At 55.9% G+C, this 12,054-nt stretch overlaps 2 protein-coding genes across 3 annotated transcripts; one reads left to right on the forward strand and one right to left on the reverse strand.

Moving 5' to 3' along the window:
- Positions 1 to 290: 290 nt before the first annotated feature.
- NAGS (N-acetylglutamate synthase) lies at positions 291 to 4,771 on the forward strand. Its single transcript, XM_019752319.2, has 7 exons — positions 291 to 804; positions 1,331 to 1,605; positions 1,719 to 1,932; positions 2,209 to 2,389; positions 2,974 to 3,145; positions 3,247 to 3,429; positions 4,167 to 4,771. Exons 1-7 carry the CDS (start codon positions 388 to 390, stop codon positions 4,318 to 4,320), a joined length of 1,596 nt encoding a protein of 531 aa, XP_019607878.2. The 5' UTR covers positions 291 to 387; the 3' UTR covers positions 4,321 to 4,771.
- Positions 4,772 to 5,769: 998 nt separating this feature from the next.
- Positions 5,770 to 9,396, reverse strand: TMEM101 (transmembrane protein 101). Of its 2 annotated transcripts, none has more exons than XM_019752322.2 (4): positions 9,261 to 9,396; positions 8,653 to 8,833; positions 7,633 to 7,779; positions 5,770 to 6,848 (listed from the first exon to the last, which is right to left on the reverse strand). In XM_019752322.2, the coding sequence occupies exons 2-4, from the start codon at positions 8,794 to 8,796 to the stop codon at positions 6,540 to 6,542; spliced, it is 600 nt and encodes a 199-aa protein (XP_019607881.1). In that variant the 5' UTR covers positions 8,797 to 8,833; positions 9,261 to 9,396; the 3' UTR covers positions 5,770 to 6,539. The 2 variants fall into 2 exon arrangements, with proteins under 2 accessions (XP_019607881.1, XP_019607880.1); XM_019752321.2 differs by having other exon boundaries at positions 9,136 to 9,395.
- Between the last annotated feature and the right edge of the window lie 2,658 nt (positions 9,397 to 12,054).

Consider the following 12,054-nt stretch of genomic DNA (forward strand, 5'->3'; position numbering starts at 1 on the left):
CAGTCCAGCGGTAACTGCCACCTGCTCTCTACTCTTGCCCTAGTCAGACTTCTCTTTAATCATCCAAGATCCCGCAAACCCCTGGGTCCGCTGAGATGAGGCCTTGGCAGCAGATTAAAGACATCCCGCCACCCTTTATTTCAGTCACATGATCCTTGCTAGTGGGTTCCGTCCCCCCAAGGGCGGGAAATCCTGTGGGCCCCGCCCTCTGACCCATGATCTGACCCTCTTCAAAAGCGCTCCCAGGCGATTCCGTGCCCCCTGCCGCGCTCCGCCCCAGCAGGTCCAGCCCCGCCCCGCGGCAGATTAAAAGACCCCCAGTGCCTGGAGCTCCCGACAGGCAGTCACTCCTGGGGGGTGGGGGGGCGACGAGCCGGTTTGGTTGTCATGGCGACGGCGCGTTTGGCCTGGGCCCTTCGGGCCACAGCTGCAGGCGGGATGCTGCGCTGCCCTCGGGGGAATGGGGGCGCCCGGAGGCTGAGCGACAGCACACGACGGCGGGCAGCGAGTGGGGCCAGCCCCGGCCGCCGGCTCAGCACTGCCTGGGCGCCCGCCCCACCTGCACTAGAAGAGGCCGTGGGCTCGGAGAATAACGTCAACTCGCCTGCAGCGGAGGAGCCGTCGTGGACGCCGCCCCCCGCACCCCAGCAAACCCCCGGATCCCCGGGCGGCCGCTCGCTGGTACAACGGGATATCCAGGCCTTCCTGAACCAGTGCGGGGCCAGCCCCGGGGAGGCGCGCCACTGGCTCACGCAGTTCCAGACCTGCCACCACTCCGCGGACAAGCCCTTCGCTGTCATCGAGGTGAACGGGGCCAGCTGTCGGTCGTGTCACAGCTAGGGGATGGGGGTTGTGTGGCATGTCGCGAGGGTTGTGTGGCAAGCCCGGACGAGTGCTCGGGACTGGAGGAGGTTACGAACTCCTCAAAAAGTCTCGCGCCCAGCCCGAGTGAGAAGCCTGGGGGCCCTAAACCACCAATAGTGATGCGCTGGAGAAGAGCTCCCACCATGGGCTGTTAGGGGTTCAGATGGCAATTGGGGAACCTGGACTGGGGCCGTCTGCGTCACCCCTCCCCCCAAGGTGTCCTAGAGTCCAAGGTCGCAGGGAGGAGCGGAGGGAGGAACACTAGTGTGAGATAAGGGGATGGCAAGACTCAATGGGGCAAAGGGCGGAACAGTTCTGTGCCGGTGGCCAGAAATGGGGCCTGACATGACAGCTCCTGGGCAGGGTGAGGACACTGAGAGGGCCCTGAAGCCAGGCAGTAGGAGCAAGCGGGTGCAGCAGGAGTCAGGGCCAGTGTCGCCCCTCCTGAACGCCCACTCCTCCACAGGTGGACGAGGACGTGCTCAAATGCAAGCGAGGTGTATCCAGCCTGGCCTTCGCCTTGGCCTTCCTGCAGCGCATGGATATGAAGCCTCTGGTGGTCCTGGGGCTGCCAGCTCCCACAACGCCCTCGGGCTGTCTTTCCTTCTGGGAGGCCAAGGCACAGCTGGCTCAGAGCTGCAAGGTGCTGGTGGACGCGCTGCGGCACAACGCCGCCACAGCTGTGCCATTTTTTGGTGGCGGATCGGTGCTGAGCGCGGCTGAGCCAGCCCCCCATGCCAGGTTAGTGCTGACCCAGACTGCCTGGGGGTGCTCAGATTGCGCGACTCTGCCCACCCTGCCCCGGCCCGGAGGGCCTGGAGGCGGCCCTCTTGAACACCACGTCTGACCCACAGCTATGGCGGCATCGTCTCTGTGGAGACTGACCTGCTCCAGTGGTGTCTGGAATCGGACAGCATTCCGATCCTGTGCCCCATCGGGGAGACGGCCGCGCGCCGCTCTGTGCTCCTTGATTCGCTGGAGGTGACCGCGGCGCTGGCGAAGGAGCTGCAGCCCACCAAAATCATCTTCCTCAATGCCACCGGGGGCCTGCGGGACGGCAGTCACAAGGTGTGTTCCCTTCGGTCAGACCCCACTACCGCGATCCCGGGCCTGGCTGAGGCCCTCTCTTGCGCTCCTTTCACGCCTCCCACACGGCCCCAGAGTCATTCTCAAGCTGGGTGGGCTGGGAATGGAATGTAAGGGAAGGGTTCCGCCCGTGGTGTTCAGATCTGAGCCCTCCCTGACCGAGGACTCCGGGAGGATCCAAGGGTAAAGGGGTCCGTGGGGCAGGGTGGTCCATGGCCGGCTGCAGGTCGGAAGCTCACCCCCTGGCCCCGCACGCAGGTCCTCAGCAACGTGAACCTGCCCGCTGATCTGGACCTGGTGACCAGCGCCGAGTGGGTGAGCACCAAAGAACGGCAGCAGATTCGGCTCATCGTGGACGTGCTCAGCCGCCTGCCCCACCATTCCTCGGCCGCCATCACCGCCGCCAGCACACTGCTCACTGAGCTCTTCAGCAGCAAGGGTGAGGGCCGCGGGCTGGGTCCCGGGAGTGAGCACCGGCCGCGCCGGGGTGGGGTGAGGAGAAGCGTCCTCCCCTCCAGTAAGGAGGCAGTAGAGGGGCGCCACGGCAAAGGCTTCCTGCTCTTGCGGAACTTGGCGGAGGTGAGCAAAGAGGTGGACAAGCTGGGCTGGAACTTGGGTGGAACTAGGCAGAAGGGCGTAGCTTGGGAAGGGATGAAGGAGCCATAGATGGGCTTGGGGCCAGAATGATGTGGAATGGAGGGGGCAAAAGAAGTAGGCGGGACCAAGGGCGGGAGGACAAGGTGTTTCGGGAGACTGGCGGGACTAGAAGTGCGTGGGACTACAGGAGATGGGCTGATGAACTTGAGGGACGAACTGCCTGGGAAATGCGTCTCCCTGAGTGAAAATCACATTCAATATTGACGCAGACCACAGAAAGCATTTCATTGGGGACATCTCCTAAAGAGGTAATTGTCCCACCAGCCCCCATCCTATCTGGAACCCCCACCAGGCCCAAACAGAGGAATGGATAGGACCTGGCTCCCAGGGACTCAACTAACCCCTCCTCCTCCGTCCCAACCCCAGGGGCCGGCACCCTGTTCAAGAATGCGGAGCGGATGCTGCGAGTGAGCAGCCTGGACGGCCTGGACCAGGGCCGCCTGGTGAACCTGGTTAACACCAGCTTCGGCAAGAAGCTCCGCGACGACTACTTGGCCTCGCTGCGCCCGCGGCTGCACTCTGTCTACGTCTCTGAGGGGTGAGCCTGCGGGCGCGAGGGCAGGGACCAAGGGACAGAGCCAGGCAGCTTCGGGCCAAGGAGAGGACCCAACCTGACTCACTCCTTCCCCCCCCCCCAAGGTACAACGCTGCCGCCATTCTGACCACGGAGCCCGTGCTGGGGGGCACCCCGTATCTGGACAAGTTTGTGGTGAGCTCCAGCCGTCAGGGCCAAGGCTCCGGCCAGATGCTGTGGGAGTGCCTGCGGCAGGACCTGCAGATGCTTTTCTGGCGCTCCAGAGTCACTAACCCCATCAATCCCTGGTAGGTCCAGTTCCTCCCAGCTCTTGGCTGGGCCCCGCCCTCCCTCTTTTCTCCATCCCTCACCAGCCACACCGCAAAGGTCCACCAGCCAGGAAGGCGGGGCGGGGTGTCTCTTTCTTTCACCAGCCTTCCTTCCCCAGGCAAAGGCCCTGCCCAGTGTGGCCCCACATTCTCCAGGGAACAGACCTTACATGAAGCCTGAGATTTTTCTCAGAGACAGACATTTAACCCAGCTCTGCCCAGTGACAGTGGATTCTTTGAAGCGAGTGACACCCCCCAACTCTTAGGGTCAGGAGAAATCTTGACCTTTCAGGGTCTATTCCAGGTCCAAGTGCCAACTCTGACCCCAGGCCCACTGCATCTCCCGTGGAAACCTTCCCCCTCCACCTTTGTTTCAGCAACTATCTCCTTACTCCCCACTACCCTGTGGGTACCAAGGGGTGAACAAGAACCCCTTCTCTAGCTGCACAGCCAAGGCAGTGTGCAGAGAGCAAGGGATGTCCTCATTCTAACCATAGCTGTGTGACTAGCAGTTACCTGACTTCTCTGAGCCTTTGTTGCTTCTTCCTGAAAGCGTAACACCACCAGGCTCTTGGATGCTGCTCTGAGGATAAAATCAGATAACAGACAACAGGTCCTAGCAGGGTGTCTAACATGTAGTAAGTCCTCAATAAATGAACCAGTGAGTAGTGAGCATTGGCCTTGCCCTAAAAGTTCCCCTCCCCCACACACACCAGGTACTTCAAGCACAGCGATGGCAGCTTCTCCAACAAGCAGTGGATCTTCTTCTGGTTTGGCTTGGCTGATATCCGAGACTCCTACGAGCTGGTCAACCATGCAAAGGGACTGCCAGACTCCTTCTGCAAGCCAGCTTCTGACCCAGGCAGCTGACCCTCACCACCAACCCTGCAGGCCCTGGGATAGCCAGGGTGGACCAAAACCCATGTCTGCTGGAGGTGACCCCAGGCAGCCACAGGTTTGTTGGCTGAGTGATCTGCAGAGGAGGAAGCAGCCCCTACTTCACTCTGCCCAGAGTGGGGGCTGAAGTGGGACAAGCACAGGAAGGAGAAGGGCCCGCCCAAGATCCCCACTGTTCCAAAGCCACAACCACATGGTGTTCCATTTTCAGTTCTAGGGATTTGGGGGAAGGGGAGTTGCCTTCGAGGGATCTACTCAAAACTAATCTTAAGAGTGGGTGTTTCTGTGGCCTCTGTGCTGATTTGAGGGCCCCTTGCCCAAAATATTACCCCCATCTGCCTGATATTCCACCACTCATTTTAATTCCTTTGGGTCTTGCAACTTTTCAGGAGGCCTTGATTAAAATGCAAATACTTGTCTGAGAGTCAGCTCACACTTCAAAGAAAATGAGCAGTGGCCCTCTAGGAGCAAGATCTTGAGGTTTGGGGAACCAAGGGATTCCTAAAGGGGAGAGGAGCTAAATGAGATGGAGGGCTCCCGGACTGAATGCTGCCACCATCTCCCTCAATGCAGCCCCCAGAGGGACTCCCCTACTCCTAAGAGAGGAAACATCCTCCATTCCACAGACCAGACCAACAGCGGCACCAGCTCCCCTCTCAGACAGGGCTCAGAACCAAGCCCAGACTTGGATCTTTTCCCCGAGGTCCCCTAGAGGTTGTGTCTCCATCTGTAGGAGCAGAACATCTCAGACAGGCAGGAATCCAAAGCTGGAGGTTTCATTCAACATTTTTGACCCCCACAACGTGCCAGACAACATACTAGCTGCTGGGACTACTTTCTGTCAGGAGGTGCATGGACTAGTAGGGAGAGGACAACTAAGTGGCCACCATGGCACACCTGGGGCTGTGAGAGAACCAAACCCCAAGAGCTGCCTCTGTCTTCCCTCAGGAGAGGGGTGGTGTCGAGTGCACATCTGGTCATGGGCATCAGACAGCCCTGACCTGGAATCCAGCTCTGGTTGATGGGCTCTGTGGCTTGAGCCAAGCCGCTTACCCTCTTTGAGCCTTCATTTCCTCATCTGTAAAATGGAAAATCCTCGGCCTCATGGTGGACACTTAATATTAGTTCTCTCCCCCTAGTTGCCCTCACCAAAGATTTCTTCAAAAACAGCTGGCACCACATGGGGAGGGGAAAAAAACGCTATAAGAAGGATTGAGGTGAGTGGTCAAAAGCATATACTAAAGGCAGGATTAGCAGTTTCTTAAGAAGAGCGCTAAAGGACTGTGGGAACGCTCAGAACAGCGGAAGGATCACGGGAGGACTAAGGTGGAGCTTAACTAGACATGGTGTTTCAAGAAACCCAGCATCAATCCCAGCCAATGGCAAAGTGCCCCGTGGGGAGGACAGAGAAGTAAAGCCAAATGTCTATATAAAATGTTTATTTTTGGAGGACTGTGTGGTCTGGTGTTTGGGAGAGACTCACCCCCACCAGACCAGCCATGGAGCTGAAAACAGAAGGCAGAAGGCAGGAAGTTGGCCGCTGCCTGCCCCACCCCTGCACACCTGAGTAGACTGGGGCCTGCTCTGCTCTCAAGGTGGGTGACAGCTAATGCTATTTCTGCCCCTGGCATACCCTGAGGACCCACGTGACTTCTGTGGAGCCCATTCCCTCTGCTCCTCCTGGGCTTGAGCCATATGTCAACATGCATACTCACTCTGTCTCTGAAAAGCACTAGAGAACTTAGCTGCATCTGCCAGGTTCAAAACTTTTTTCACTTTTGCTCACTTCCAGTTCTTGGTCTTCCTTCCTTCCTGTCTCCCACTCTCAGTACCCCTACCCTCGACCTGCCTTACTCCCTTCTCTGGGACAGGACACGCAGGGGAGCAGCTGGCCTCAGCACTCCTAACAAACAGGAAAGAAAACTTGTAAGGCATTGACATCAGGGCTCCCACCACCCTCAAGGGCTAAGCCCAGGAACTGAGGAACAGACCAGCCTCTTACCAACTCTCTCTCTCTCTCTCTCTCTCTCTCTCTCACACACACACACACACACACACACACACACACACACACACAGCAAAGGATCCATCAAACAGACCAAAAAGTATAAATAAACATAACTGGGCCAGGAAGGAGGAAGGTAAGGTGGCCCTCAGTGGCTCCCTGTACCCATCTCAGCCTCTCGTGCAATTCAGCCATCAGTGGCCAGTATAACAGCAGCCCCAAAGATGCCCACACTCTCTCCAAGGAGCTTCATCTGGTTCCAGAACTCAACGCGCCGCGTGTTGTGCCAGTAGGCAACATTGCCATCAATGAGCAGCATGACCGGGGGCAGCAGTACAGCCAGGATCTGGGCAGCCAGGGTCACGTAGTAGCCTGACAGGAAGGCCAGGGCCAGGACGCCATACAGCACGAAGAACAGCTGGATCATGAGCTCCCCTCCTGGGAGATGGTTCAGATATGCCAGCCGGTCCTCCTTGCTGTGCTGCAGTGAATAGGCCTAGAGACACACCATCCTGTCAGACTCTCCAACAGGCTGAGGAGCCTGTCAGGGGAAGGCCACCCCTGATATGGCACCTGCAAGTTAGCCTCTGCAAGGTGGGCTTCTGGCTTCTCTCTCAGACTTGGGACTCTCTAAAAGTACAGCCTGCATTTCCCCCGCAGACTAGAGAGCTCCACGAAGTTAGGGCCTAGGTCTCTCTTCACCCTGGGGGCTCAGAAGGGAGAAGGTGTGTCTCCACAGTCAAGACTGGGGCTCTCACGTCTCAATCTGGAGCTCTGCACAGGGGGTATGGTGCCCAATAACGAAGATGAGGCCAAGTAGCCTGGGGCTTGTCCACGTCCCTGTCCACACTGGCCTCCCCTAACGGCACTAGGGAGGACCGTAATTGGCTATCCTAGGCAGCCCCCATCAGCTCTAAGTGGCAGAGTCCCAGCTGGGGTCTGAACCCCACACCAAACCTCTCCCAGTCTTCTGAGAGCTGGAGCCAAGAGAGGACCAGTCCATCTTGTTCTCCTGGCTCTTAGGCTTGGGATTCAATGGCCAATCTAAACTTTTCTCTCTCTGGTGGCAATAATATTGGAAGAAGGGACTCTTGGCCAGATCTCAGGCACTTGGAGGGCCTCTGAGGCCCAGAAGCTGGCAGGGGCAATTCCCAGGGCCAGGCCATCAGGGACTACATACATGCAAGGCCTTATTCTGCCCACCTCCCTGGATTCTGCCAAGCATAGGCTCACATTTCACTCCCGCTCAAGCTCCTCCAGCCAACAGTCCCCAAACCTACCACGCAGATGAGGTAGATGCCCAGGAAGACCTGGCCAGTGGACTGGAGGGAACGGCTGCGGGGTTTCCGACGGTAGAGCTCTCCAGCGCCGCTGGCCAGCACAAGAAAGCCGCCAATGATGGCAACTGTGCGCGAGTACATACGAACCTAAGCCGAGGTGAGGGGACCCCAGTCAGCAACTGCAGCTGCCACATTTCTCCTAGCTGCCCAAAGCACAGAACTGCCCATGTCTACATATTTCTTTCCATCTGATGAACCCTCTTACCATTTCCAAGTGTGGTGGGCAGGTGCAGCAGAAATAGATAATTCTTTTTATCAGAAGTGGCCCCGAGGGGTTAATAAAATTGTCCAAGATCCTATAGAAAGTTAAGTGGCAGAACCCAGATAGCAAGTGTTGCCCCCTTCTCACCCTCAGGTCCACAGACTCAAATCCCATTGTTCTTTCTGCTATATAGTCTGTTCCATAAAAAACCCATTGATCTCACGGTCCTGTAGTTGCTCACACATCTGCCACCCCTACTGACAGACAGCCCATTCCTTGAGGGTTGTGCCTTTGTCTAGACTTATCTCCAAGCCTCCAATGCCTGGCACAAGTTCTGGCATTTACAAGCTTAAATGCTGCACTAGGATTAATCAAATTTCATAAAATCAGATCGTTGGACCAGGCGCTCAAAAGGTTCCTTTTGCCCTATGAGTCTGAGTATTAAACTAGTGGTTTAAAGGGTTCTGAGAACCAGGTGACCTGGGTTCTGGTCCCACCTGTAATGCTAACTGTGGTGTGACCTGGGGTAAGTCTGTTTCCATCTCTGGACTTCAGTTTCCACATTCTGAAAGGAAGGCTTGTGTGGTCTCTAAGGTCCTTGCATTGTTGCAATCTGCAACCGCCACTCTCCTGGAAATTGGGCCTTCTAGGCTCTGCACTGTGCATCTGGCTAGCACCACGCATTGCCCAACTTCCCTGAGCTGGCTTTGGGCTCCCCATCACCCTAGTGAAGTCCCGCCCAGGGCCAAGGCACTCACCTTCAGCCAGTCCCCGTAGTGGACGTAGCCCCCGATGTAGGCGGCGTAGGTGCTAATGGCCAGCTGGAGTGCAGCCCCCAGCGCGAACCAGCGCCGCTTCACTCCGAAGGACATGAAGCTAGCACACAGCACGGCCGCGCCCATGTCGAAGTACAGGTAGGGCACTGGGATGTCGGGCTTCCTGCAAGCAGGGACCGGGTAAGCGAGGACAGAATGAAGAGGGGAGAAGAGTCTTGAGACCCCTTGAGCTCCTGCCAGCTCCACTGCTCGCCTCTCACGGCCATGTCCCCCGCACTATGCTCGATGCCCACCTTGCTCCGGACCAGATCCCCTAACATGTCCGAGGTCCCAATTCCTCGTAGTCCAAGGGTCCCAACTTCTGAGCTTCAACTTCTTCCCCACCTCACCGCACCCCCGTTCCTGGGACGCGCCGTACTGCCCACCCCCCCGCCCCGCGATGGGCGACCGCGTGGGCCCGCTCACCGGCGCGCCTCGGCCCTCTCGGCGTACAGCATGAGCTGGCTGAAGCAGCCCCAGAAGGGGCAGCGTGTGAGCAACACTGAGCCCAACTGCATGAGCAGCTGCAGCATCCACCGTCGCGAACCCACCTTCGACGCCATCTTGGGGAAGGGCAGTCCGCTGCGGCCTCACCCCCGTCAGGGAAGCCGGCGCCGGGCTGCGCTGCGTAACTTCCGGCCTCGCAGGGGTTTTTCTGGTTGTTTTTTCCCCCCCTTCCGTCGGGAAACAAGGCTCTCGCTCTCTAGTTCTGGATCGAAGGTGTTCTAGCTGTGGACTTCAGCCTTTCCATCTGTCCATGGAGGTTTAAGAGCCCCTCCTTGTAGCTGCAAAATTGAAAACTAGACTAGAGGAAGGAACAGTGGGTTCAGGACATCGGGAGGCATGAGCCATAGATGTAATGAAACGAACTAGTTTTTGAATGCAGCTAGACCCGGGTGTCAATCCTAACTCCAACCCTGTGACTCTGGGCATATCGCCTACACTGTCCAAGATTCAACTGTGCAATGGAGATGACATCTACCTCACAGGGTTGTTATGAGGTTTAAATGTGACAATGTTGGTTCTCGCACATAGCAGGGCTTCAATAAATGGTGTATACACCCACCCCAGACGAAATCCCTCTGCTTCTGTTTAAGTTCAAAATAAGGTGTTCTCCTGGCTAACAGTCAGTCACCTTAGAGAAGTTTGATCTTGGTTTGTCTTTCTTCTGTCCCCTGAGAGAAGAGAGGAGTCTGATATGGTCATATGGGACATCTCACACCGGTCCATTTTCTCCAGCTCCAATATTCCCACTCTATCCCAAAGTACCATCTTTTGAGGGTTTAATTGCAGCAGGCTTCCAAACAGTCTCCCTCACTCCTCCTTTTGTTTCTTCATTTGTTCTGTTCCCCTACTTTGTTTTCATAACCATCAAGTACCCTTTCTTTGAATCACTTAGCACATTGGCAATTATATATTTGTGATCCTTTTGTTAATGACTAGATTAACACTAGATTGAGCTCCATGAGGTCAAGGACAGTGGCTGGTTTGTTTACTATTATATCCTCAGGGCATACTATACAGAATGTATTCAGGAAATATGTGCTTAATAGATAAATGAACAAAAGTTGTTGCCACGATGTCTTGTTTATAGTAGTTCCTTAGTAATTATTTGTTGAATAAATAAATGGGGAAAAGTTCTGGGCACTCTGAGATTGCCACCCCAAACTGCCCCCACCTATCTTCCTGCACCTCCCCTCTCCTACAACACAAAGTTATCTTTCAATATTGAAGTTAAAATTCTACAAGTACACCCACTAGGCCATTTAGTTCAGGTGTTTCTAGTTCCCTTGGGGAGAAAAGGGGGTTCACGTCCAAACACAATTTTTGACAATGTGAATTAAAAATTCCTAATCAACCAGTGAAAGCTGGACAACAAAACACTTTTTCACATCCAATTTTTACAGTCACTAGGATCAAGTCTAGGTATATCAGAAACGTGAGAGCGGGATATATCCATGCAAAAAACTAGAGAATGGAATTGTGTAGGTATATGCTGTGTGTGTGTGTGGTGGGGGAATCTCCAAGCAAGGGAAGATTTTGCCTACCTTCTCCACCCACCAGTGACAATCACAAAAGGTAAGTTTCCACCATAATACAGGCACATAGTATAAACTTTCCAATTGGTTTTATTTTTCCAATGTCCCCACCCGTCCCTGATTCAAATAGGACAAGATACACAGCCCTTGGGAAAGAGCTAAGGTTTTGAGGAGGATCGGAAATGGGGCCCTGTTTTGTCCATAACATAGTTCTAGGAGTCAGCCCAGGTTATGCCAGCAGTAACAGTACCCCTATCCCCAGCCTACCCCCATCATAACTTTAAAACCAGCTTCTGATCAAGTCCCCAACAACAGATTCCAGGGACATGTATGAGGAGAGGGAAGGAGAACAGGATTAACGAAGTTTTCCTTGGTACCCATCCCACCCCAATTCCCTCTGGTGTTGTCTCTACCTTTCACTGCCCTCTTCCCCAGAGGGATGTTGAGGACTAGGGGCCAAATCCCTCTGTCTAGGTCTGGGAAAGATGCTGGCATTGGGTTAGATCAGAGAGGATTAGGTGAGTGGTGGGGGTGGGGGGGAGTTCTAGGACCTGAGAGAGAAACACAGCCATTTGTCCTTCCACCCACCACCATTCCTCCCGCCCACCTGGACAGACAACTGAGCCCCAAAGACTTGAGGAACATCCCTTCTCCTCTCCTACAGCTCCATCTGTTCTCTCCACTCCAGCTGCTCCGACTTCCCTCTGCAGCACCTCAGACCTCTCCAGAGCTCCCCTGCTCCTCTGGGGCCCTGCCTGCACTTGTGCTTGGCCATGACCACAGCCACAGCCAAGGTGATTAGCATGGTACCCGTGATACTCAGCATAGTAGCCATCTTGGCCAGGCAGAGTTGGGTCTTCACATGGCTCAGCACTGGCCCCACCAGCCGCCCAGGTCAAGCACAAGTCAGGTTGCCAAGGGCAGCCACACGCAAGTACCATAGTCTAGCTTCCTGAAAGCCCGATGCAGGTGTCGCGTACCCAGAGGTTATTGTCCAGCAGCAGCCGCGTGCCCACTGTCCGAATGCCTGCCATTATTTTGAACTCGAGGTGCTGCAGCCAGTTGCCTAAAGAGAGGAAGCCCAATACCCGCAGGGCTGCAAAAGCCTTGGCCTCCAGCTTGCTGCTGCTGGTTCCCAGCCAGTGAGAGCCAGTGGAGGTGGAAGAGTCCCCTTAGCCTGGCTCTGCCCAGCTCAGCCAGCTGGTTGTGGCTCAGGTCGAGCTGGTCCAGGTTCCTCAGGCCCCACAGGCTACAGGGGCCCAGGGTGGCAAGCAGGTTGTGAGCGAGATCCAGGCAGAGCAGAGCG

This window comes from Rhinolophus sinicus, linkage group LG15, assembly GCF_036562045.2.
Source record: "Rhinolophus sinicus isolate RSC01 linkage group LG15, ASM3656204v1, whole genome shotgun sequence".
In the NCBI taxonomy this organism is placed as follows: domain Eukaryota; kingdom Metazoa; phylum Chordata; class Mammalia; order Chiroptera; family Rhinolophidae; genus Rhinolophus; species Rhinolophus sinicus.

Coding starts and splice junctions, on each gene's coding strand:
- NAGS (XM_019752319.2), top strand. CDS start 388: ATGGCGACGGCGCGTTTGGCCTGGGCCCTTCGGGCCACAGCTGCAGGC. Junction 1,606..1,718: donor GAGCCAGCCCCCCATGCCAG/GTTAGTGCTGAC, acceptor TCTGACCCACAG/CTATGGCGGCATCGTCTCTG. Junction 1,933..2,208: donor TGCGGGACGGCAGTCACAAG/GTGTGTTCCCTT, acceptor CCCCGCACGCAG/GTCCTCAGCAACGTGAACCT.
- TMEM101 (XM_019752321.2), bottom strand. CDS start 9,272: ATGGCGTCGAAGGTGGGTTCGCGACGGTGGATGCTGCAGCTGCTCATG. Junction 8,834..9,135: donor GAGAGGGCCGAGGCGCGCCG/GTGAGCGGGCCC, acceptor CCCTGCTTGCAG/GAAGCCCGACATCCCAGTGC. Junction 7,780..8,652: donor ACTACGGGGACTGGCTGAAG/GTGAGTGCCTTG, acceptor ACCTCGGCTTAG/GTTCGTATGTACTCGCGCAC.